The sequence below is a fragment of the Bos indicus genome, chromosome 1 (assembly GCF_029378745.1).
Source record: "Bos indicus isolate NIAB-ARS_2022 breed Sahiwal x Tharparkar chromosome 1, NIAB-ARS_B.indTharparkar_mat_pri_1.0, whole genome shotgun sequence".
Lineage (NCBI taxonomy): Eukaryota > Metazoa > Chordata > Mammalia > Artiodactyla > Bovidae > Bos > Bos indicus.
Genome location: NC_091760.1, coordinates 138,748,942 through 138,775,720, shown reverse-complemented (window position 1 = coordinate 138,775,720; position 26,779 = coordinate 138,748,942). Strand labels below are relative to the sequence as shown.

The window sequence follows — 26,779 nt, the reverse complement described above, 5'->3', positions numbered from 1 at the left end:
GCTGGGTCCTGTCCCACCAGCTCATCCTCACCTGGTCTTTTATAATGCTTGTCTCTCCCAAGCCCAAGGCAACTGCTCCAGCGCAAAAGACTTTAATCAACTCTCCCAGAGGGCTCATCCCTTAAAAGTCCTCCCAGCATGGAGGATTTTATAATTTAGTTAACTGTGATAACAATATGACTACAGTTCAGTTCAGTCGCTCAGTCATGTCCGACCCTTTGCGACCCCATGGACTGCAGCACACCAGGCCTCCCTGTTCGTCACCAACTCCTGGAGTTTACTCAAACTCATGTCCATTGAGTCGGTGATGCCATCCAACCATCTTATCCTCTGTCATCCCCTTCTCTTCTCACCTTCAATCTTTCCCAGCATCAGGGTCTTTTCAAATGAGTCAGTTCTTCACATCAGGTGGTGAAAGTACTGGAGTTTCAGCTTCAGCATCAGTCCTTCCAATGAATATTCAGGACTGATTTCCTTTAGGATGGACTGGTTGGATCTCCTTGCAGTCCAAGGGACTCTCCAGAGTCTTTTCCAACACCACAGTTCAAAAGTATCAATTCTTCAGCACTCAGCTTTCTTTATAGTCCAACTCTCACATCCATACATGACTACTGGAAAAACCATAGCTTTGACTAATCTGACTACTGCCCTGGTTAAAGTAGTGAGCAGTAATGGCTCTGTCTGCAATGCAAGAAACTCAGGTTCTGTCCCTGAGTTGGGAAGATCCCCTGGAAAAGGGAATCACAACCCACGCCCGTATTCTTGCCTGAAGGATAGAGGAGCCTGGCATGCTACAGTCCATGAAGTTACAAAGAGTCAACAAGCTTGAGCAACTAACACTTTCTTTCACTTTCTGGTTAAAGAATTCAGAAACTCTAAACTCCATCCTGACAGCCCCACCTTTCACACCTTTATCACACTCTCCCACCAGCCCCACCACACCTTAAGATCCAGACACACTGTCCTTCTCCCAGGCAGCAATTCTCCTCCACAGGTCTGCTTCTGTAAAGCCCACTCCCCCTGGCATACCTTTAACACCCGCCCTTCTTTCTGGTCTCCTCCCTGTGAAACCTCCTAAGATTTCCACAAGCAGAACTGGCCAGTGTGCTTGCTGCAATTTATAGTACCGTATTGAGATGGCTGATTTATTAGTCCGCCTTCCCTGTATGTTTCCAAAGGGTGGATATCAAGAGACAATTAAGAAAGTAAGGCTTTTGGAGTCTGACTGTCTACCTCTTATTAGTTGGTGTCCCTGAGAGGGTTACTTATCCTTATTAGAGTCTGAAAAAGTTCATTGGTTAATAAATGTAAAAGACTTATGCCTATATTATCAGCATGTAACAAGTGCTGAAAAGTTAACTATGGGGCTTCCCTGGTAGCTCAGTGGTAAAGAATCCTCCTGCCAATGCAGGAGACAAGGGTTTGATCCCTGATCCAGGAAGATCCCATATGCCAATGAGCAACTAAGCCCATGGGCCACAACTACTGAGCCTGCAATCCAGAGCCCGGGAGCCACAACTACTAAAGACCGCGCGCCCCAGGGCCCATGCTCGGCAGCAAGAGAAACCACTGCAATGAGAAGCCTGCGCACCGCAACTAGAGAAAAGCCTGCACAGCCGCGAAGACCCAGCATAGCTAGAAATAAATAAATTAAATAATTCAAAAAAAAAAAGAAAATTAAAACTTTTAAATAAAAAATTAACTATGACAAGGAAATAAAAGGTAAACGATAAACACTTGCTAATTTTGACAGCTGCATAGCACAGGTTATCTCCTAATTTCCATTCATGCTCACTTCATAAACAATTTATAATAAAAAAATATTAATCTAGAGACAAGCAATGTTTTAGTAAACATAAAGATATTTCAGCAGCCATTAGTGAAAATCATCACCATTTCTTAAAAGGTATTCTCTGCTTTTAGTTATCCAAAAAAACTCCAAAATACTAATTGTGCAGATGTTTTCACATTTAAACTACAAACTCAGCATTCTACTTGGGAATTGTTGTTGTTGTTCAGTCGCTCAGTTGTGTCTGACTCTTTTGTGATCCCATGGATTGCAGCACACCAAGCTTCCCTGTCCTTCACCATCTTGCAAAGCTTGCTCAAACTCATGTCCACTGAATTGGTGATGCCATCCAACCATCTTATCCTCTGTTGTCCCCTTCCCCTCCTGTCTTCAATCTTTCCCAGCATCAGTCTTTTCCAATGAGTCAGCTCTTTGCATCAGGTGGTCAAATACTGTTGCTTCAGCTCTAGCATCAGTCCTTCCAATGAGTATTCAGGGTTGATTTCCCTTAAGATTGACTGGTTTGATCTCCTTGCTGTCCAAGGGACTCTCAGGAGTCTTCTCCAGACCACAGTTTGAAGGCATAAATTCTCTGGTGTTGTCTTCTTTACGGTCCAGCTCTCACAACCTCATGTGACCACTGGAAAGACTATAGCCTTGATATACTAATCTTTGTCAGCACAGTAATGTTTTGGCTTTTCAGCACATTGTCTAGATTTGTCATAGTTTTCCTGCCAAGAAGCAAACATCTTCTGATTTCATGGCTGCAGTCACCATCCACAGTGATTTTAGAGCCCAAGAAGAGGAATCTGCCACTACTTCCACTTTTCCCCCTTCTATTTACCATGAAGTAGTAGGGCTGATGCCAATATATTAGTGTGTTTTTTTCCTAATATTTAGTTTAAGCATGATCTTTCACTCTCCTCCTTCACCCTCATCAAGAGGCTCTTTAGTTCCTTTTCACTTTCTGCCGTTAGAGTGGTATCATCTGCATATCTGAGGTTGTTGATGTTTCTCCTGCCTGTCTTGATTCCAGCTTGTAACTCATTCAGCCCTGCATTTCTCATGGTGTGCTCGGTGTTTAAGTTAAATAAACAGGGTGACAGCAGACAGCACTGTCATACTCCTTTCTCAGTCCTGAGCCAATCAGTTGTTCCATACAGGATTCTAACTGTTGCTCCTGACCTGCATACAGATTTCTCAGGAGACAGGTAAGGTGGTCTAGTATTCCCATCTCTTTAAGAGCTTTCCACAGTTTGTTATGATCCACACAGTCAAAGGCTTTAGTGAAGTTAATAAAACAGAGTAGATGTTTTTCTGGAATTCCCTTGCTTTCTCTATGATTAAGCAAATGTTGGCAATTTGATTTCTGGTTCCCCTGCCTTTTCTAAACCCAGCCTGGACGTCTGGAAGTTCTTGGTTCGCATAATGCTAAAGCCTAGCAAGCAAGATTTTAAGCATGACCTTACTAGTATGGGAGATGAGTGGAAATGTTGGATGGTTAGAATATTCTTTAGTACTTTAGTACTAAAAATGTTTAGTACCAAACATGCTTTAGTCCCGTCTCTTCTTGGGAACTGGGGTGAGGACTGACCTTTTTCAGTCCTGTGGCCACTGCTAGGTCTTCCAGATTTGCTGACATATTCAGTGCAACACTTTGATGGCATCATCTTTTAGAATTTTGAATAGCTCTACTGGAATTCTATTGCATCCACTAGCTTTATTCTCAGCAGTGCTTCCTAAGGCCCACTGGACTTCACACTCCAGAATGCCTAGCTCTGGGTAACATGAACCAGTTATTCAGTTCATTAAGATATTTTTTGTACAGTCCTTCCGTGTGTTCTTTCCATCTCTTCTTGATCTCTTTAGCATCTACTAGATCTCTACCACTTCTGTCCTTTATTGTGCCCATCTTTGGGTTAAATATTCCCTTGGCATTTCCAATTTTCCAGAAGAGAGCTTTAGTCTTTCTCCTTCTGTTGTTTTCCTCTATTTTTATATACTGTTCATCGAAGACGGCCTTCTTGTCTCTCCTTGGCTTCTCTGTCTATGGAATTCTCCAGGCAAGAATACTGGAGTGGGTTGCCATTCCCTTCTCCAGGGGATCTTCCCAACCCAGGGACTAAATCTAGGTTTCCTGCATCTCAGGCAGATTCTTTACCACCAGGGATGCCCCTCTATCAGACTGTCTTCCCCCAAATCCACTGTTTACCTCCAGGACAAGTTTATGACTATGGGATAGCCTCAAAACTTAATTCAGAATTTCAAAGAATTCAGATCTAAAGCTAATGAAATGCAGTATTCTAGGAATGAAAATGCATCCTTACATGGAAACGTGACACAGTTTTTCCTCCTACAGTCAGGGCTGCCATTTTTCCATTATGATTTTCCTTCGGAGTATATTTTAGGACATGACAGTCTTGTACCTAAAAAACAAAACACACACACACACAAAATCAATGTGCTGGAATACATGTTAATATTACATACCAGCCACACTGAGTCCCTAAGACAGTTAACAATTCTCTAAAGTTTCTGATCTCATCATCCCTCTAAAACCAATCACAATCTAAAAAAACCATTAACCACAGTACATAATGTGCATAAAACAAAAATATACAACAAAATGGAGTATTTACAAAGAAAATATGCATATAACCGCTACCCACATCAAAAATCCCCCAAACCTCTGTGTCTCTTCCCAATCCCCACCTCACACCCATTCCTCCCTGTCCTTTTTACGCTTTGAGCAGTGGTTCTCAAAGTGTGGTCCCTAGACAAGCTGCATCAGCATCCCCTGGGAACTGTGTGAAAATGCAGGGTCTCAGGCCCCTGCCAGAACCTACTAAAACAGAACCTGTGTTTTCTGAGCCCCCCAGGTGATTCTGAGGTACAGAAAAGTTTGAGAGGCACTGCCCTTCAAATAAACAACCATCCCTCTTGAGACTGTGGTAATTATTTATCTAACTTTTCATTATAATTACTACCTTTGAAAGCACTGCTTAATCCTGTAGTTTAGTGCTATCTGTTGAAACTTCATGTAAGTGGAGTCAGACCACATAGACTCCTCCAAATTTTCCTGCTTTTGCTCAAGATTCTATTGGTAAGGTTCACCCACACTGCTTTTTGCAGCTCCATTCTGTGCATTTTCACTGCCACCCAGCACTTTATCATGTAAATATGCCATGATTTCTTTATCCATTTTACCATGATGGAAACATGAGTTATTTCTATTTTTGGAGTATTAAGAGTAATGTTGCTATAACTCATCTGTTTGAGTTTTCTAGCAACACTTAGGAGTGAAACTGGAAGACCACAGGTTCACCTACCTCAACTTTCCCTAATGCTATTTCCTGAAGTAGTTGTTCCAAGTTACAATCCCACCCGTCATTCCTGAAAGTTCCCAAAGTTCTGTAGAGTTCTAGAAACTACTGATATAATTCTTTCCTTGATCATTCAGAGTCAGTAAAAACTTACTAAGGGCTTGCAGGCCACCTGTGCCTGACAGTACCGGAAGCACTTCCATGTATGGGCTCTCACTTTAATCTCCATCACTTGCCTAATCGCTTGTCCAAGGCTTAACTCCAAAGATGAAGTGAGCTGTTTAAAGTAATCTGGAGAATGATGGTCTCAACTTACCAGTGATTTTTATAATACTGATAAAGGCAGCAACAGCTAATGTTGGACATTGAACACTGTTTTAAATTTAAGTGCCTGACATTTATCATCTTGTGCAAGCCTCACAGTAACCCTTTGAGGGAGGTCATAGTGATTTCTCCTGAAGAATAAAATCCTATCTTTTACAGATGAGGCAGTGCTTCAAAGAACACAGCTAGGAAATGGTATAACCGAGATATGAGATATTCAGGTTCCAGGCCCTACATTCTTAACCAGTAACCTTGTTTCAGACAACAAAATGCTTCTTTTCCAGGTAAGTGTTATACTCTGAGTTAGTAAAGAGATCAAAATTACAACTTGGAGTTGAAAGAACTGCATAAATGAAAATAAGATGGGACTGAGACTTTTTTCTGACTGTGAGTTAAACTAGTAGATCTGTAAGAAGTTAGGTTCCAATTTTTTTTTTTTTTTTAAATTTATTGCTCCAGTTATCCCAATACCGCTATCAAGAAAGCCACCACTCAGGCATGAGTAAGAACATTCACTGACATCCTCAGAAGCCTCTTTCACAGAATTTATGCTCCATTCTACCTCTTCTTCACATGTTTCAGGATACAAATATTGTCTATTGCGCAACATGTTTGTACAAATAGATCTCAGTACACACAACAGATTTGCTATTATTTTCTATTTCTTTCTCACCTGAAGTAATGTGACCACATGCTTCTTACCATCTTTGGTCCATAATGGCATCATGCCTAGCTTCAGTGCAACAAGGCCCACTCTAGAGGAACCTGGCAATTAAAGACAAATCAGTATTCACACAGTTTTTTCCAACATTTGTCAACTTGATACTATAGGATTTCCTAAATTTTGGTTTCATATAAGGAATAGGCAGATAACAAACATGCTGATATATCCATAGAGTAAACTACAACTGTTCCTTTCAGATGTAAGTGCCTTCAACCATGCCTGACATAGTATTACTCGATAAATCTCGGTAAAATAAAAAAATATAAGAGAACTATACAAAATAAAGAAAACAGTTAAAGTGGTATATTCTAGTATTTAGAACAGTGGTAATTAATAGAAAGAATGATGAATCCACCTTTATGCCTTGCTTTCCTACTATCAATTCATATCCAACCTCATTAATCAGGAAATATCTACTACTCAAACTCTAAGAAGTTAGCTGAAGTTACAGAGATGATCTAAGTGGTTTTGTGGCTAAAAAATGTTAGCATCTACCATGGCACTCAGTTTGTTGTATAAATTGATGAAGTTGCTCCACTGAGATGTCTAGTCATTAAACAATTTGACAGCCACAATAGCCCCCAGTCAAAGACAACACCCTCAGCAGGAAAGGTCTTATGCTTTTTGCTCTGGCCAAAGATGGATGTAGCACTCTGTCTGGTACTAAGAGCTGATTGTGGGCTTATGCTTGGCAGGCATTGAGTGCAACACCTCAAATGCAAATCTCTGAGTGATACATTTTAGTTCATTGCACTCTTCCAGCTTTTCTTTTCTATTTTTTATCTGAAGAAAGTAAAAAAAAAACATTTGCAGAATGATTCTCTTTTCACCTACTATGCAGTTTCTTAAGGAAGTTTTGATGATCATCAGACAGTCACTAACAGTAGACTAGGATGCTGGAAATATACTTGCAAACCAAACCACAATGAAACAGACACCATTATGTCATGAAACAGATATGACAAATTTATCTAGAAGTCACTATGACTTTAAATGTGCCAGTCAGACAGTAATCAGGCAATGAGAACACAACATACACAAAATAACCACCTGGTTCCCAAGGATGTATAGGCCACGGCTCATCTTTCAGAGGACAGAGTTTACTTGCTAATTGGGCTTTATTTTCATCAGAGACCAATTGCTTAACAAAGGAAACATTCTCTTCAGAAAGATGTTCATCCCACCAAGTACCACTCTTGCCATGGAGACTTCTGACCAAAACGCAGATGTCTGTTCTGCAAAAATAGAGAACAAAGTACAATTCAAAAGGTTCCCCATTTAATGTACAGGAGGTTACATCAGCTGGAAAGTATAGTCAGGGCCTTAGAGAAAGGTGTGCATCCTGTTCCAGTTTTTTTTCACTGACATTCCTCATGAAAATAACGGGGCTCATATTTTAACCGTTAATCCTGGAGAAAAAGTTCTCCCTTTCTCCTCTGGGATAAACAGATTTCCAACAGGGTAGTCCTATGTAGCGGAGAAGGCAATGGCACCCCCACTCCAGTACTTTTGCCTGGAAAATCCCATGGATGGAGGAGCCTGGTAGGCTGCAATCCATGGGATCGCTAAGAGTTGGACGAGACTGAGTGACTTCACTTTCACTTTTCACTTTCATGCATTGGAGAGGGAGATGGCAACCCACTCCAGTGTTCTTGCCTGGAGAATCCCAGGGACGGGGGAGCCTGGTGGCTGCCGTCTATGGGGTTGCAGAGTTGGACACGACTGAAGTGACTTAGCATAGCATAGCATAGTCCTATGTAGACAAGAGAAGTCACAGGCCCATTTGAGCATGTACCGTAACAGTTTACATCCAGTAGAGGTGACAGAATGTGGGCTTACTGATTATTTTTCTTATAAACTCACCTCTTATCTGTAATGACATGGCCTAGGCTCAGAATGGTGAAAAAAATGGAGTGTGCAAATTCTAAAAATCCATAAAAGACCTGACCTCTACTAGCTGAACACACAACAAAGACTTTAGGGGACAGAGGTCAGGAAAGAGGTGTGTAATTCTTGAGAGGAGGGTCAGAAAGAAGTAAAGCTTTCTGAGGTCTATCTCTTTTGTAGACAGGAAGATACAGCCAGGCTAGAGTCTCAATTCTGCACTTCTTAGTTAAGTGACCTTGGGCAAATCGCTTGTCTCTAAGACTGTTTTATCTGTAAAACTGAATAATGATAGGACGGAATAATGGTGGTGTCTGTGCTGCTGCTGCTGCTGCTAAGTCGCTTCAGTCGTGTCCGACTCTGTGCGACCCTATAGACGGCAGCCCACCAGGCTCCCCCATCCCTGGGATTCTCCAGGCAAGAACACTGGAGTGGGTTGCCATTTCCTTCTCCAATGCATGAAAGTGAAAAGTGAAAGTGAAGTCCCTCAGTCGTGTCCGACTCCTAGCGACCCCATGGACTACAGCCTACCAGGCTCCTCCGTCCATGGGATTTTCCAGGCAAGAGTACTGGAGTGGGGTGCCAGTGCCTTCTCCGGTGGTATCTGTAAAACGCATGATAACAGCTCTCATGAGGCTACATGAACCAAGGTGCCTAATGTTTCTAAAACAACATTTATTATAAACACTCACTAATTGGAAGATAATATTATGGCGGTTGGTACTTCTTGCTGCTGCTAGTCGCCGGCTTATCAGCTTTGAAAACAAAAAAACCTATCCCTTCAACCCTTCAAAGGGCACGTCCTTTGAGTAGTGATTCTTAACTCTCCAGGCCTGCACGGAGCTCCCTCCTACCCTGGGCCGGGCCTAGCCACAGCCCGCGGCCGCGAGTGCAAGGATCACCCCCAACGCTCGTCTCTCCCCAGCACCCACCTGTTTCCCGAGCCCAGGGCAGTGCCCAGGCCACCCGTGCCGCGGTCCAGCACCCGGGCGCCGGCCCAAGCCAGCAGCCTCCAACCAGGCATGGTGAGGCCGGGAGAGCGCAGCCCCTTCACCCTCGGGCGCCCTGCCGCTCGGCTTAGCTTTCAGGGCGCCGCAGCGACCGTATCCCAGTCCTCTGAACCGTCCGGAGCTGTCCCGCAGCCTCCCTCACTGCCTTCCCGGATGAAAAAGAACTGCCAGAACCATTTCCGGTCCGCTCGCAAAGCGCGCCGGTGCTGGGATCGGCTCCAAGAACTAGAGTTCCGCCTTCGGAATAGTCCTAACTTTGGCTCTGAGTAGGTTGGGGTGGTTGGAGAAGGAAATGGTAACCAACTCCAGTGTTCTTGCCTGGAGAATCCCATGGACGGAGAAGCCTGGTAGGCTGCAGTCCATGGGGTCGCACAGAGTCGGACACTACTGAAGCGACTTAGCAGCAGCAGCAGCAGGGTGGGGTGGGTAGGATCTGGCTCTCCATGGATGGGAAAAAGAACTTGACTCTTGGAATTTAAGAGAATGAGACAAACTAGGGACAGGCTTCTTAAGGAAGCGAAGTCACTTCTAAGTAGTGCCTGTTGTGGGCCCCTCATTGTACTAAGCAGCTCTTGATATTCTTATATTGGGTTATGTTCAAAACATCCCTGAAAAAAGGTGGTTACTTTTATATTACAAATGAAGGAATACAGACAGTGCTGGGTCCAAAACAGATGGAAGAATTGGTACTAAAATGGGACTGACATGTGCTAGTAGACTATGGCCAAGTTGATGTGGTGTGACTTTCCAGGGGTGGATCATAAAAGGTATTGCCAGTGTGTCTTGGGCTCTTGGATGGCTCTGTATGAGGGAAGCCAGCAGTCTGGTCCTGCAGGCACTCAAACATCCCCGTGGAGGGGCCCATGTGGAGAGGGACCATCTTTCCAACTAGGAATTAACCACTTAGGAAGGGATTCCTCTGGTTCCAGGCAGCATTTCCAATGACTGCAATCATGAAAGACTGAGCCTGAACCACCCAGCTAAGAAACTCATGAGTTCCTGACCAGGAGAAACTCCTGGAGAGAGAAACGATTACTAAATTATTTTGCACAATCATTTATTCCTAATATACTTTGCTGTTGCTGCTGCTGCTAAGTCGCTTCAGTCGTGTCTGACTCTTTGTGACCCCATGGACTGCAGCCTACCAGGCTCCTCTGTCCATGGGATTTTCCAGGCAAGAGTACTGGAGTGGGGTGCCATTGCCTTCTCTGTTAGGTACAAATAAACCCTTGTCCTTGGTTCCAGAGTCAGCCTAATCACCATGTGTGATCTTGGGTATTCATTCTATTACTTTGTTTCCTTCTTAGTCAGATGAGTGCTTGTAGAAATTCAGAAATAGAAAGACTTAAGCTATTTCAAGACCCTCTTTTATCTGAGATATGGCTATGCTGGCTTAAAAAGTCCAGGCCATGGTCAATTCCTGATAACTACTTGGACTGTTCTATAGAGATAAAAATTAGAAAACAAAGGATGGTCTCAAAATCTTTGTTTGCTCATGCTAGCCTGGCTTCCCAGTTATTTGAGAATAGCCCTTTACTGAGAAAGCATATCTTGAGGTATGCTGTATGCAAGCAGCTATAAATAAAAAGACTTGCCTACAAGTGCCGATGGCTAGCATTTCTTGAGCATATAATATGGGATGAATATTGTGGAAGCCCTGGAAATCTCAGTCAGAGACTACCAGGAGCATACTTGAATTCGTAAATTTAAGTTTCATTAGCTTCCTGCAGCAAGAGAGAGCATACACCTACAAATGAGTCATAATATTTGGACTTACACTGAGTGGCGTGAAGGAAACAGACTTATTTTGAAATGGATACTATTCAGCAAAAGTTCAGCATTTGGGCATCACAGTAATTTTGTTGGAGGTAAGAAGGACAGCATGAAACTAGGGATAATGATGGTGAGGGAGCAGATCTGTTTTGAGGATAAGATTTTTTGAAGAAAGAACTGTTTTGTAACTGGAGTGTGGCCTTGGGTGTGATCTGTTAGAAGTATTGTGTTGACATTGCATTACAAATTAAACACTGAAGTCTGATTCCTAACAGAATTCATGTTCAGTCTTTGGTGTATTTCCTCATTTGATCTTTATAATAACCCCATAGGATAATACTATAATTATCTCCATTTTACAGTTTAGAAAATAAACACAGGGACACTACATGACTTAAGTTCTTCTGACTAGTTAGGGCCAAGGTTTAAATCTCAGCAGTGTGATCACAGAGCCTGTGCTCCCAGCCATTCTGTTTCTTTGATTCTCTAAGACAAGTATGTTATTACCCTTGCATTGGAATTCCTATATTGCTGAGAGGAAAATTGGTAAGTGATCATATCACACAGGGCAGTCTGTGAGGCCTGAGGAGGCAGCCAGTCAGTCTAACCTTTGCCCCTAGTGCCAGAATTCTCCTAGTCCATGATGGCAACCTTGAACGAAGAAATCCTTAGCAGACACCATTGCTAAACCGAATCAAAGCAAAACATGCTCTGTCTTCTGTCACGTATTTCCTGATTGACTGGGTCAATCAGCTGGGTCTGGGAAGTATTGTCTTAATTTAATCACTACAGTGTACTTCTAATTGACAAGAACCAATCCAATTCTTGAGGGACCTAGCCAGGGCTTCTCTAGGGCACTGATCTCCAGCTTCACAGTACCATGGGCCTGGGACCCTGTTACCATTTTGCCTCTCTGGGACTTCTATTTCTCACTGGAAAAAAAGATAACCCTGTTATCTTCTTTTAGTGTTTTGTTGTTGTTGTTCAGTCACTAAGCCATGTCTGACTCCTCGTGACCTAATGCCAGCCTCCTCTGTCCTCCACTATCTCCCAGAGTTTGCTTCAATTCATGTCTATTGAGTCGGTGATGCTATCTAACCATCTTATCCTCTGCCACCCCTTCACCTTTTGCCTTCAATCTTTCCAGGCATCAGGGTCTTTTCCAATGAGTTGGCTCTACCATTAGGTGGCCAAAGTATTGGAGCTTCAGCTTCAGCATCAGTCCTTCCAGTCAATATACAGGGTTGCTTTCCTTTAGGATTAACTGGTTTGATACCCTTGCATTCCAAGGGACTCTCAAGAGTCTTCTCCAGCACCACAATTCGGAAGCATCAGTTCTTCAGTGCTTACTCTTCTTTATGGTCCAACTCTCACATATGTACATGACTACTGGAAAAACCATAGCTTTGACTATCCCAACCTTTGTCAGCAAAGTGATTTCTCTGCTTTTTAATACACTGTTTAGGTTTGTCAAGCTTTCTTTCCAAGGAACAAGCATCTTTAATTTCATGGCTACAGTCACTGTCTACAGTTATTTTGGAGCCCAAGAAAAGAAAATCTGTCACTGCTTCCACTTTTTCCCCTTCAATTTGCCATGAAGAGATGGGACCATGTGCCATAAACTTAGTTTAAAAAATTTTGAGTTTTAAACCAGCTTTTTCACTTTCCTCTTTCACCTTCAAGAGGCTCTTTAGTTCCTCTTCCCTTTCTGCATTAGAGTGGTACCATCTATGTATCTGGGGTTGTTGATGTTTCTCCTGGCAATCTTAATTCCAGGCTGTGATTCATCCAACCCAGCATTTCACATAGAAGTGAAATAATCGGGGTGACAATATTCAGCCTTGTCATATATGTTTCCCAATTTTGAACCAGTCTGTTGTTCTACGTCCAGTTCTAACCATTGTTTCTTGACCTGCATACAGTTTTCTTAAGAGACAAGTAAGGGATCTGGTACTCCCATCTCTTTAAGAATTTTCCAGTTTGTTGTGATCCACATAGTCAAAGCCTTTAGCATAGCCAGAGAAGTAGGTGTTTTTCTGAGATTCCCTTGCTTTCTCTGTGATCCAAACGGATGTTGGCAATTTGAATTCATGTGAATTCAGTGCAATTGTGTGATAGTTTGAACATTCTTTGGCATTACCCTTCTTTGGGGTTGGAATGAAAACTGACTTTTTCCAGTCCTGTGGCCACTGCTGAGTTTTCCAAATTTGCTGGCATATTGAGTGAAGCACTTCCACAGCGCGATCTTTCAGGATTTTATTTATTTTTAAAATTAATTAATTTTATTTAATTTTTAAAATATAAATCTATATTTATTTTAATTGGAGGCTAATTACTTTAAAATATTGTATTGGTTTTGCCATACATCAACATGAATCTGCCATGGGTGTACACGTGTTCCCCATCCTGAACCCCCCTCCCACTTCCCTCCCCATACCATCCCTCTGGGTCATCCCAGTGCATCAGCCCCGAGCATTCTGTATCATGCATTGAACCTGGACCGGTGATTCATTTCATATATGATATTATACATGTTTCAATGCCATTTTCCCAAGTCATCCCACCCTTGCTGTCTCCCACAGAAGTCCAAAAGACTGTTCTATACATCTGTGTCTCTTTTGCTGTCTCACATACAGGGTTATCATTACCATCTTTCTAAATTCCATATATATGTGTTAGTGTACTGTATTGGTGTTTTTCTTTCTGGCTTACTTCACTCTGTATAACAGGCTCCAGTTTCATCCACTTCATTAGAACTGATTCAAATGTATTCTTTTTTAATGGCTGAGTAATACTCCATTGTGTATATGTACCACAGCTTTCTTATCCATTCGTCTGTTGATGGACATCTAGGTTGCTTCCATGTCCTGGCTGTTATAAACAGTGCTGTGATGAACATTGGGGTACATGTGTCTGATACAATTCTGGTTTGTTCAGTGTTTATGCCCAGACATGGGATTGCTGGGTCATATGGCAGTTCTATTTCCAGTTTTTAAAGGAATCTCCACACTGTTCTCCATAGTGGCTGTACTAGTTTGCATTCCCACCAACAGTGTAGGAGGGTTCCCTTTTCTCCACACCCTCTCCAGCATTTATTGCTTGTAGACTTTTGGATAGCAGCCATTCTGACTGGTGTGAAATCTTACCTCATTGTGGTTTTAATTTGCATTTCTCTGATAATGAGTGATGTTGAGCATCTTTTCATGTGTTTGTCAGCCATCTGTATATCTTCTTTGGAGAAATGTCTGTTTAGGTTTTTGGCCCATTTCTTGATTGGGTTATTTATTTTTCTGGAATTGAGCTGCAGGAGTTGCTTGTATATTTTTGAGATTAGTTGTTTGTCAGTTGCTTCATTTGCTATTATTTTCTCCCATTCTGAAGGCTGTCTTTTCACCTTGCTTATAGTTTCCTTTGTTGTGGAGAAGCTTTTAATTTTAATTAGGTCCCATTTGTTTATTTTTCCTTTTATTTCCAATTTTCTGGGAGGTGGGTCATAGAGGATCCTGCTGTGATTTATGTCGGAGAGTGTTTTGCCTATGTTCTCCTCTAGGAGTTTTATAGTTCCTGGTCTTACATTTAGATCTTTAATCCATTTTGAGTTTATTTTTGTGTATGGTGTTAGAAAGTGTTCTAGTTTCATTCTTTTACAAGTGGTTGACCAGTTTTCCCAGCACCACTTGTTAAAGAGATTGTCTTTTCTCCATTGTATATTCTTGCCTCCTTTGTCAAAGATAATGTGTCCATAGGTGCGTGGATTTATCTCTGGGCTTTCTATTTTGTTCCATTGATCTATATTTCTGTCTTTGTGCCAGTACCATACTGTTTTGATGACTGTGGCTTTGTAATGGAGCCTGAAGTCAGGCAGGTTGATTCCTCCAGTTCCATTCTTCTGTCTCAAGATTGCTTTGGCTATTTAATGTTTTTAGTATTTCCATACAAATTGTGAAATTATTTGTTCTAGCTCTGTGAAAAATACCGTTGGTAGCTTGATAGGGATTGCATTGAATCTATAGATTGCTTTGGGTAGTATACTCATTTTCACTATATTGATTCTTCCAATCCATGAATATGGTATATTTCTCCATCTATTAGTGTCCTCTTTAATTTCTTTCACCAGTGTTTTATAGTCTTTCATGATTCTAAATAGCTCAGCTGGAATTCTGTTACTTCCACTGGCTTTGAGTATAATAATGATTCCTAAGGTCCACTTGACTTCACACTCCAGGATTTCTGGCTCTAGGTGAATGAGCACACCATCATGGTTCAGTTCAGTTCAGTTCAATTCAGTCGCTCATTCATGTCCGACTCTTTGCGACCCCATGAACTGCAGCACTCCAGGCCTCCCTGTCCATCACCAACTCCCAGAGTTATGGTTATCCAGATCATAAAGACTTTTTTGGTATACTTCTGTGTATTCTTGCCACCTCTTCTTAATCTCTTCTTCTCATTTAGGTCTTTACCATTTCTGTCCTTTAACATGCCCATCTTTGCAGGAAATGTTCCCTTATATCTCCAGTTTTCTTGAAGTGATCACTAGTGTTTCCCATTCTATCGTTTTACTCTATTTCTTAGCATTGTTCATTGAAAAAGGCCTTCTTATCTCTCCTTACTATTCTCTGGAACTCTGCATTCAGTTCAGTTATCTTTCCCTTTCTCTAAATCATCACAAAGTGTTTAGCCCAGAACAATTACTCTTATTTTTTGCATGTTTTCTGTTGGTCAGGAATTCAGAGAGGGCATAGTGAGGACAAATTGTTTCTGCTTCGTTATGTTTGGGAGCTCTGCTGAGATGATGGAAGACTGGGGGGTGATATCAGCTATGGGGCTGAAGTATTTTGAAGGTTTCTTCACTTCACGTCTGGTGTTTGATGTTATCTGTCAGTCAGGACCTCTACTAGGCTGTTCTCTGGAGCATCTGTAGGTGGTCTTGTCATGTGGCTGCTTGGGATTCCTCATAACATGAGCATTGGATCCCAAGAGCAAGCATCCCAGGAATACCAGATGTAAGCTGTGTTACCATTTATGACCTAACCTTAGAAATTACGTCACTATTTCACTTTAGACACATACTGGCCCAGATTTGAAGAATATAGATCCATGCCTCAATGTGAGCATTGAGTCACATTGTTGAAGAGCACAAGAGATGGAAGACGTGGTTACTGCCAACTTTAGAAAGCACTGTTGCTCACTTACACTATGTGCACCCACGTGAAAGGGTAGAAAGGCATCTAGGCAATTGCAGGGATTGATCAACTGCTGGTCAGTTGTTGATTGACCAATACCATGACAGGTGTCCTCTGTGAAAAAGCTTCAGATTATGTCTGGCTACACATAATCTGGCTGGAAAGAGAATAAGATTCATTCAAGATTTTCTCCTGCTTCCTAGTGCAACTTCTTCGTAAATATCTAGTGTTTCCTCTATTTGGGGAGAAGGCAATGGCACCCCACTCCAGTACTCTTGCCTGGAAAATCCCATGGATGGAGGAGCCTGGTAGGCTGCAGTCCATGGGGTCGCTAAGAGTCGGACATGACTGAGCGACTCCACTTTCAATTTTCACTTTCATGCATTGGAAAAGGAAATGGCAACCCACTCCAGTGTTCTTGCCTGGAGAATCCCAGGGACAGTGGAGCCTGGGGGGCTGCTGTCTATGGGGTCGCACAGAGTTGGACACAACTGAAGTGACTTAGCAGCAGCAGCAGCAGCCTCTATTTGGAGAGACAAAGGCCAGGCTTGAGGGACTATGAGCATTCAGGAAGACTTGAATATGACTCAACATGAACAGCACAGTCTGGGATGCAAGAGGAGACTGACCATCAAACAGGTTGAGCTACTGACCCTTGAATGCCCACAGGCACGCCTGTGCCTCCTAGTGGCAAGGACTGTGCAGCAGAGGTGGGTCCAGGAGGAGTGACTGGTTGCAGGGATAGGGAGGACACTGTCAAGCTGCTGAGGGGTCAGGCAGTGACAGCATTTCCTACCTCTGTGGTATTTAGACTCCAACCAGGCCTAGCAGGATTGTCATGGCAACTCGCCTGTCTGCACCGCTGAGCTGAGACAGGATTCTCTTAGTAACTGAGAAGCCCAGGAGATGATGCTTAAAATAATCTTTTATGCCCAGGCAGAAATGCCTTTGCAGTTTTGTTAACCATGAAGCATCATGGGGCATGACTTTCACTCCCACTTTATTTCAAAATGGAACAGAATGGCTTTTTAAAGCAGGAATTTCCACTAAGAGCCAAATGCTGTCTTTGCTCTGCAAAACATACATCCTGCTGAAAGCAATGAGCATCACACCCTAGTTTCTGAAAGGAGCTGCTGGTCACTATTATATAAATTACCTTCGAATAGGCCAGGCAATCTCTGGCTGATATCTCTGGTCTTCATCTCACCTCTTTTCTATTTCCTATTGCAGTCCCAGCTAGTCTCTCAGTAGGGCAAATAGTTAGCTTGGCAAGAGTTTAACACTTTGGCTGTTTAGCCTGACAGTTTCTTGCAACTGATGCCCTCCTGCTCACACCACTTCTCCAATTTTTCCTCATCTCCAAGGCCTGCCTCCTCACTGAAGACTCCATCACTAGCCCTGCTTGTTAATTCTTCTCTCTTAGCATTTTATGTATTACATTCTTATACAATATTGTTCTCTTTTATTATAAGTAGTGAAGAGCCTGAAGTTTACAAGCCATTACAAACTCTTTCAAGGCAGGGTAATATATTTCCTCAGTTCTCCCAGAAACCTTACATTTATAATAAGAGCTCCAGGGAAGTTCCCTGGCAGTTCAGTCATTAAGACTCCATACTTTCACTGCCAAGGGTGCAGGTTCCATTCCTCATTGGTGAACTAAGATCCTGCAAGCCATGTGGCACCTCACTATCCCATTAAAAAAGGAAAAAGTATATATATATATATATATATATATATATATATATATATATATATATATAATAAGAGCTTCAGAAACACTTGAAAATTTTAGTGGTGATGGTGGCACAACTTTGTGAATATACTAAAAACCACTGAGGTGTACACTTTGAAAGGGAGGATTTGAGGTATGTGAGTTATGCCTCAGTAACAAATACTTGAATCTGATGTGAAAGATCAAAAGTAGTCAGAATCATCACCCCAACAGAAGTAGACACAACTCCAGAACAGTAGCTTGGGTGAAAGGGCCTGAACTTGGGTGACCAAATGACCAACAAAAGGAAAAGAGTCTGTCTTGCTCACCAACATGCTCTTTTTGTCTCCTCCACCAACATCAGGGGCAAAGGATTTGGTCTACTCATATAATACCTAGGAGCAGACTTCTTTTTACAAGTGGGAAAGTCTGGTTTCAGATCCTGTGTCTGCTACTATTTCCATGCACCTGGAGGAGTCACTTAGTTTCTTTGAGTTTCCTCATATATAAAATCAGGGGAAAAGAACCCCTCTCAAGACAACAATACAGGGGAAATGATGCATGCAAAATGCTTAACACAGTAGTTGGCATATAGTAATAACCAAAAGAAAAAAGTCAACTACTATTACTATTAATAGTATTTACATTTACTTTCTGTTAGATATTGCAATAATAATGAAAAATCTTGGCTTATTCTTTTCAAACTTTCTCATTAATATTTCCTGCATGAACAAATTCATCTTGATCCAATCATACAAGATTCCTAACAGGTGTTAGATCTCTTTGTCCTTGATTTGCCCATAGTGTCCTTTATCATCATGTTTGCTGATCTCCTTTCAATACTACAGAAATACAACATATGAAAGGATAGTGTTTTCATTGTTTAAAAACATCACCATTATCAGAGTCATCATCATTTTATTATCAGCAGCAGCAGCACCACCACCATCATTATTGGCCTTATCATCATCACCACCACTTTCTTTATCATCTTTATTATAATCACCACCATATTCATCATCATCTTTATCATCATCAACATCACACTGCCATCAAGGAGCCTGGGCTCAAGGTGTAGTATGCTAAGCCTATTCCTCTCTCTTCCTTCCATTTCTTTATTTACTCTTGGAATCCACAGTCCCTAGTCTAGGAGCAGTGCAGAGAATGCTAGATGTGGGTCAGCAAACTTTGTCTTAAAGTTTCCTTCAAATGAATCAGTCATTGCTGCGGCTGCTAAGTCGCTTCAGTCGTGTCCGACTCTGGGCGACCCCACTGACGGCAGCACACCAGGCTCCGCCGTCCCTGGTATTCTCCAGGCAAGAACACTGGAGTGGGTTGCCATTTCCTTCTCCAATGCATGAAAGTGAAAAGTGAAAAGTGAATGTGAAGTCGCTCAGTCGTGTCCGACTCTTCGAGACCCCATGGACTGCAGACTACCAGGCTCCTCTGCCCATGAGATTTTCCAGGCAAGAGTACTGGAGTGGGTTGCCATTGCCTTCTCCAAGAATCAGTCATTATGGGAACAGTAATTTGTATGAGAGAGCATGAGTTTTCTGGAAAACAAACCACTTATATGGTAGCAATACTAATAGTAGTAATGAAAAGGCTCATAGTAATTTTTTAATCACTTATATAGTGTTGGGTGTAATGATAAATGTTTTGCAAATATTATTTCATTTAATCCCTACAATAATCTATGGAGAAAGTATTGTGGCTGGAGAGGTTAGATAAATTGTCCAAGATTGACAACAGGACAAACATGGACAAATGCCCGCAAGAAAGCCATGTACCTAGCCCAGTCTGCTTTAAAACCAGATATTTTAATTCCTGTTCTATTTCACCAGTTTATATGTTGCTGAGACCTTGGGTTTGCTGTTTTAGGTGACCAAAAACAGAAGTTATGCCAGTAGAAAAGAGGGGAGGGATGATCTTTAAAATGAAATATCAGCTAGATTGGAACTAATGTAAAATGTCATTCTGCATAGGCAAGGTTTCTGCAAAAGGGAGTTTGGGATTTGGTCACAAACAAAATAAAATATATCAGAAATTGACTCTTGGGGAAATTGACTTTGCCACTGAAACTTGGCTCTTCCTTCCATGAACAGAGGTGAGCTTCCTTCACTGGAAAGTTGGAGATCTCAGGCAGCAGAAAGATGCCAGGCTTGATGGATGCTTTCTTGGACTTCAAAATAGAGTGGCTTTTCTTGAGAAGGAAAAAAAGGTTATCCTATGGACAAGGAGCCATTCTGCCTAAAACTTCTCTCAGTTTTCCTCTTTGAACTTCTAACAAATTTAGAATGTCCTTCCTGCTTTCAAGGATGTGAGAAAGATTTTAATCTCTTCATTATTTCTGAATTATCTTATTCCAAATCCTGAAATGAGAAGTTTAATGGGCCATCAAATAATAAACACCAAGGGAAATACTAAGAGGTGGTAGATATATAATGCTAAGAAGGAACATGGTGGGCTCCTGTAGGCAGAGGATAGGAAGACTTTCCTTTTGTTCTTTCCCTGCAGTGACAACTTGCATGATTTGATCCATTCCAGAAACAAGTTGTATATCCTCTGTTTCTTTTCTATCTCACACAAGGAAGAGGTCCTGATGAATGTACAACACGTCTGTTTCATTCAATGAACATGAAAGGACTTCTTTTGTTTCACATCCCACCTGCTATCTGTATGCGAAATCCTACAGGGACAGAGCCTGTTCTCCAAAGTTCTAAGGCAGAAGACCTACAATAAAATATTAATAGATGAGTAATTGTTATTCATTTAGATACTTCTCATCCTTGCAAGGGTTCAGCAACCAGAAAGAAGTGAGGGGAATGGGTTCCCTTCATGGCTAGTGAGAGAAGGAATAGCCATGTAGCACCACCTCCCTCCACTGCTTCCCTGCTGTCTTTCCTCTCTGCCCAAAGCTGAGTCCCATCTCTGATTGTGACCAATAGAATTCCAACTTCAACTAGACTAGGTGAAAGGATAACTAAGGGCTTTGGTCGTTGAGAGTTCTGGGGGCAAGTTTGAATCCAGAGCCTGGCTGAGGTCATTCCTTTTCCCTTTTCACCTCTTCCTTCTGCACTGGACTCATTCCCATGAGGTAGTGAGGATGCTTCCACACCTGCAGGTTCATGTCCTTACAGAGCAGCAACATCAAGGGACAGTTACTCTCTCCTGGGAGCTCCAGCCTAAGTCCTGGGTTTGGAGTTTTTGGCCTGGCTCAGGTCACATGTTTATCCTTGAGTCAGCCACTGTGAGAAGGACCATCAAATGCTATAGTTTTGTGCTTACTTGAGTAAGTTTTTAGCCATCTTTTTGTCTTTCAGGCTACACATCTGGCCCATTATGCTACAAATACTTACTTAGAGACTGCTTATTAGACGCCATGCATTGAGATCAATATTTTAAAGATATTATTTCCTGGAGTTTTCACAACGACTCTAAGAGACAGTATCATTTTCCCATCACTTTGCAGATGGGAAATGGGAGGATAAGAGAAGATAACTAAATTTATATTCGCTACAAAACATATTTGGGCTTGACACCAAAACTCTTGCTCATAACCATCAGAAGTCAGCCTTCTTCAAGAGGGTTGGACCAGCTTCATAACTCCTCTTTCTAGAATGGATGCCTACTCTAGAATAAATTGAGACTTGAAGGATGGCAGCTCAGCTAAGTTGATTCTGATCCTGAAGTTATTAAATAAAGTGTTGGGGGAGTGTGTAATTTCTTTGGTTCTGTCTTGCCACAGCAAAATTTGAAACAGCAGACCAGTGTTACAGCTTTGTTACAGCTCAGTTTTATTTGGCAAGCGATGGAAAATGCATCTTCAAGGCATGAGGGCAGGCTGACTCAAAAGAACAGAGGGGCTCAATTTTGGCTCCTCTTTTTATATGTTTTTTCTCCTCCCCCTGAGCCTGCCCTATGTAGATTGGGCTAGCCAAGAGGGCTGTTTGTTTCACCTGAGGTTCTCACTACAGCCCTGGGACTTTCCTTTGTTCCATTTTTGTGGGCTTCTCCTTTCTTTGTCTTTTATCCACCACCATTTTGAACTCCTTTTTCCTATTCTAACTATCTAACATTCCCCCCTCAAGAGATAGAAGATACAATCCTTTGGGAGTAGGGACATTGAGGTTTCTCTGGCTACTTCCTGCTGAGCTGGGATGGTGAGGGGAATTTGGCCTCCCCCTCTTGCTATTCTTAAGCCTCAGAGTCTTTATAATGGTGTCCATCTAAGGGTGAGTGATATTTTCTGTGGCTGGGTGTAGTTTCATATATCCTTGTTGAACTGGCATTGCATGTTGTAGCTTGTTGACCTGGGCAGAGACAAAACTGGTTAGACAATTGATAATATATGAAGCAATCATAAGCAGCATCAATATGGTGATAATAAGGAATAGTAGGGGCATTAGCCAACTCCAAATTCTCCCTTGCTAGGAGAAGGAGCCCACAAAGAAAGATTGTAGCTATCCTGAGAACTCTCCAGCTCATTATTTGAGATCTTGTAAGATCTGTTCTTTGGAAGGAATGATGCTAAAGCTGAAACTCCAGTACTTTGGCCACCTTATATGAAGAGTTGACTCATTGGAAAAGACTCTGATGCTGGGAGGGATTGGGGGCAGGAGGAAAAGGGGACGACAGAGGATGAGATGGCTGGATGGCATCACCGACTCGATGGATGTGAGTTTGAGTGAACTCCGGGAGTTGGTGATGGACAGGGAGGCCTGGCGTGCTGCAATTCATGGGGTCGCAAAGAGTCGGACACGACTGAGCAACTGAACTGAACTGAACTGAAGATCTGAGTAATTTTCTTGAGGACTGTGAATCTTTCCTTAACTTAGCTGGAGGTATTTACCCAGAAACAACATGTCTTATTCAAGATACCTCAAGTCCCTCCTTGTTCAGGGGTCAGGAGATCTATCTCCTGTCCATTTTGGAGTACAACCCCTACCAAGCTATACTGGCTTTTTAGAACTATTCTGAGAAGTCGTATCCCCAGAAACTTAATTTTGGGGGTGTTCATTATAATGGTGTTCATTTGTAGTCCTGAATAGGTATCTGAGATATCCCAGGGGCTCACAGGTGTATTGAATGTCCTCTTCTGTTTTCTTCCACAACTTGTCTCATGAGTAGTGAATCCAGGAGTCATGTCCTGGTACCTTGGCTGCTGTGGAGGTAGAAAGTATTACAGGGTACAGGCCCTTCCATGTGAGCTGAGACTGAGCCTTTGGAGACCCATCTTTCCCGACTTTAATTAGGACTTGAGTCCCTGGAGCATATGGTGGTAGTTCTTTAGAATCTTTTGGGTCCTGGTTGACACCCTACAAGAGTATATCCTGTTGGGATTGCCCAATGACCATGGTATAAGACTGGGAGGCTCTGATCCTCTGGATCTAGGAAGAGGTCATTGACATAAACAAAAGGACTCCCACATAGCATCTCATAAGGACTAAAACCAACCTGTTCCTTAGAGGCAAGACAGGTGCAGAGGAGAGCTATTGGAAAAGCCTCCTTTCATCCCAGGGAGGTCTCCTGGGTTATCTTTGGCTTTATCTACTTTTCCTGAAAACTGAGGCCTCCTGGCACAATGGAGGTAATAAGTAACACCCAATCATTTAGAGAATCCTTGGGTGACCTTCAAAGTAAATGATGTCCCATTGTTACTTTGTAATGACCTGGGTAGACCAAATCTCAGAATGAATTCATGGAGCAGTTTCTTTACCACTTCCTCAGCCTTCTCAGTCTGGGTGGGAAAGTCTTCAACCCATCCTGTGAATGTATCTATCATAACTAGTAGATATTTATACCCTTGGGAAACTGGCATCTGGGTGAAGTCCATCTGCCAGTCCTCTCCTGAGTAGGTCCCACACTGTTGGACATGCTGGACCAGCTGGGGTCTTCGAGCTCCTTAAGAGTTGTTTAATTGGCAAATGGGACAGCAGGAGACCACTTGCCTTATATTCTTTTGGAGGCCTGTTCCTCTGAAGGTCCTTTCTAGTAATCTTTGGAGGGCCTTCTCCACTAAATGAATGGTGGCATGTAAGGAGTTAATCAACTTCCACTGGAGGTTCCCAGGCAGAAAAAGGAGTCCTTCCTTTTGGAACCACCCCATATGATCCTCTTGAAAGCCCTCATTCTTAGCTTTAAGAGTCTCACCTTCAGTATATGAAGGAGTTTTTGGCAAACTAGTCTGTAAACTAAGGTGGCAACCCCTATTAAGTCATTGTTCTGTAATGCTGTTCTCTTAGCTGCCTGATCAGCTGCTCGGTTCCCTCATGCCACTTCCATGCTCCCTTTTTGGTGTCCTTTACAATGGGAGACTGATACCTCAGCAGGCAGATGGACTGCCTCCAAGAGCCTAAGGATTTGATCATCATTTTTGATTGCGGACCCTCAGGTGGTCAAGTGTCCTCTTTCTTTCCAAATAGCAGCTAGTGCAAATAGCACCAGAAAGGCATATTTGGATTCAGTGTAAATGGCTACTCTTTTTCCTTTTCCCAGCTCTAAAGCTCAAGTCAGGCTTATGAGCTCAGGCAGTTGGGCTGAAGTACCTGGTGGCAAAGGTTTAGCCTCTATGGTCTCAAAATTGGAGACTACTGCATATCCAGCTTTTCTTTTTCCATCTAAGACAAAGCTGCTTCCATCAGTGTACCAAATTCCCTCAGAACTGGTCAGAGGATCTTCTGACAACCCCTCTCGGGGTTTTGTCCAATGGTCCAAAGTTTCTTGGCAAGAGTGAAAGGGGAGCGAGCCCTCAGGGGTAGGTAGGAGGGTAGCTGGGTTAAGAACCTCACAGGGGGATATTGTCAGGCCTGGATTTTTCATCAGCACTGCTTAATATCTGAGGATCCCTTGATCAGACATCCATAAATGGCTTCTCTCATTCAAGAGTTGTTTCGTTTGGTGGCTGCTAAAAGTAGTTAGTTTGCCCCCCAAAGAGAGTTTTAAAGCATCTTCTATCAGGACTGCAATAGCTGCAAGATTTCAAAGGCAGGGAAAAATCTCTTCCCAGTAAGGGAGTAGGACCCTCAGGGACCACCAGAAATTGGTGAGAAAATATTTGTCCATCCCAGCAACAAAGTGCTCAGGTGAATCTTTTTCTAATTATTTTTCCTGTAGCAACCAAACTGGTACAGGTTTGGGAGGAGAAGGCTCTGGAACAGGAGGTAAGGACAGAGTTGGTAGTCCCTGAAACAAGAAATTCTCAGACCTACCTGCTGCATCCAGTCGCACCCTTGGCTCCAGTCCCATGATGGCTATCCAGGCAGGCTGGCTGGAGTGGGCTACTTCAGTTCTGTTGAACCATCGTGAGGGAAGGCTTGGTGCTTGACCTTGAGGCTCTTGGGTCCTGAGGGAAGAGTGCCATCCAATGTCCCAATTGATGGCATTTGTAGCAAGCCTACAAATTTTTGGAGACATACCATGGTTTGGACACTCCTTAGCCCAATGTCCCACCTGTCTAGATTAGGCATTTGCCTCATGCCTTGTCCTTCAAGGAAACTATAGGGCTTCTTTGGAGGGTGGCCAGCATCTGGGCATGCCTTGTCTCTTTGCTTTTCTCCTTTTCCTGGGCATTGGCTTCCCTCTGTTATTCTGTTATAAAAGGTATTGGTGGCTGTCTGGACCATCTCATCTTAAGAGGCAGCAGGGTCCTACTGCTGTGGCTGTTGTAACTTTATCCTGAAGTCTGGTGTACATTGGGACAGGAATTTGTCCTTCAAAATCACCTGTCCCTTGTTAGAGTCTAAGTCCAGTTTAGTAAACTTTTGGAGGGCCTCTTTTAGACTTTCCAGAAAGGCAATGGGGTTCTTATTGGACTCCTGAGTCATTGCTGAGAAGTCAGTTCCACGACTAATAAGCTTCCTTCTATTTCCATGGGTGGACTTTCTTAGGGGTGAGTCTTTCTGAAGCTTATCCTTACCAGTACTGTTGCAACCTGAGAGCCGGATGTTCTCAGGTCAGGGTGCAGATCCCCAGGCAGGCTGAGGTGTGATCCCCAGGCAGGCTGAGGCATGACAGCCTCCTGGAGATTGAATCCCCCGGCAGGTCAAGGCTTGTCAACCTCCTGGGACCCCTGTACTGGTGGATCCCCAAGCAGGCTGAGGCATGACAACCTCCCGAGGACCTGATCCTAGGCAGGTAGAAGCAGGTTGAGTTCCTGGGACCCCGGGCTGGTGGATCCCTGAGAAGCCTGAGGTGTGACAACCTACCAGGCACCAGATCCCTAGGCAGGTCAAGGCAGGTCGACCTCCTGGGACCCCAGGCTGGAGTTGGGCATCCCCAGGCTCTCCAGCGTGACTAGTGCTGGATAGGATTAAGGCACTGTAATCTTACCTCATTGCTGGCTTGTCCACCACAGATAAGAATAGATACCATGATGTAAAGCAGTGCAAGCCTGTGCCCTGAAACTGGGAACCTGGCTAAACAACCATAAGCCTTATCCTCTTATTGCTCTGAAGGAATGTAAGTCACTGATTTCTTCCCCTCATCCTCCATAAGAGCAGTTTAGGGTGTTTCCAGTGGTAAACATTTCATTGTCATAGACTCCCTCTAGGTAATAACAGAAGTAATGACAAAGAAGTGGGTTATCTGGTCCTGTTGGGGCATTACGAGTATTTTAATAAGGGGGTGGAGCAATGTTGCCTACAAGGGGTCAGGGTCCTAGTTGTAGACGTTAGTAAGTGACTTAAGGACAAATTGATAAGAGACAACAGACCAGATGTTCCATAAAAGTGGAGTGGAGATTTGATCCAGGGGCATGTTTGTAACTTTAGGAGAAGGGTGGTAAGGGTTTGGACCCAAATGGCCTGCAGGGCTAATTTCCAAGGTGGCAAACACTATCCCCAGAAGCCCAATTGCCCTTGAAGGATGCCACCAACAGATGGACTTCTAGCAGGCATTGTGTGCCTGTCACCTGCTGTAGCAGGTTCTCTGAGAGATGCTGTTTTTGCACATGTTGTAGGAAACATGGAAGATGAAGGCCTGAATATCTAGAGGGATTGGATATTATACAGTATTTCCCTCCCAAGGGCCAGATATGATCTGGTTGTCTCTCCAAAAG

General features: G+C 42.9%; 1 protein-coding gene across 1 annotated transcript in view; it reads right to left on the bottom strand.

Moving 5' to 3' along the window:
• MRPL3 (mitochondrial ribosomal protein L3) overlaps positions 1-9,231 on the bottom strand; it is a 57,086-nt gene extending 47,855 nt beyond the window's left edge. Inside the window, exons 1-4 of the mRNA XM_019962499.2 lie at positions 8,977-9,231; positions 7,211-7,395; positions 6,110-6,201; positions 4,117-4,215 (exon numbers count right to left, since the gene is read on the bottom strand). Of these exons, the coding sequence (XP_019818058.2) occupies positions 4,117-4,215; positions 6,110-6,201; positions 7,211-7,395; positions 8,977-9,068 (468 nt within the window). The 5' untranslated portion in view covers positions 9,069-9,231. The remainder of the gene's footprint in view (positions 1-4,116; positions 4,216-6,109; positions 6,202-7,210; positions 7,396-8,976) is intronic.
• Between the last annotated feature and the right edge of the window lie 17,548 nt (positions 9,232-26,779).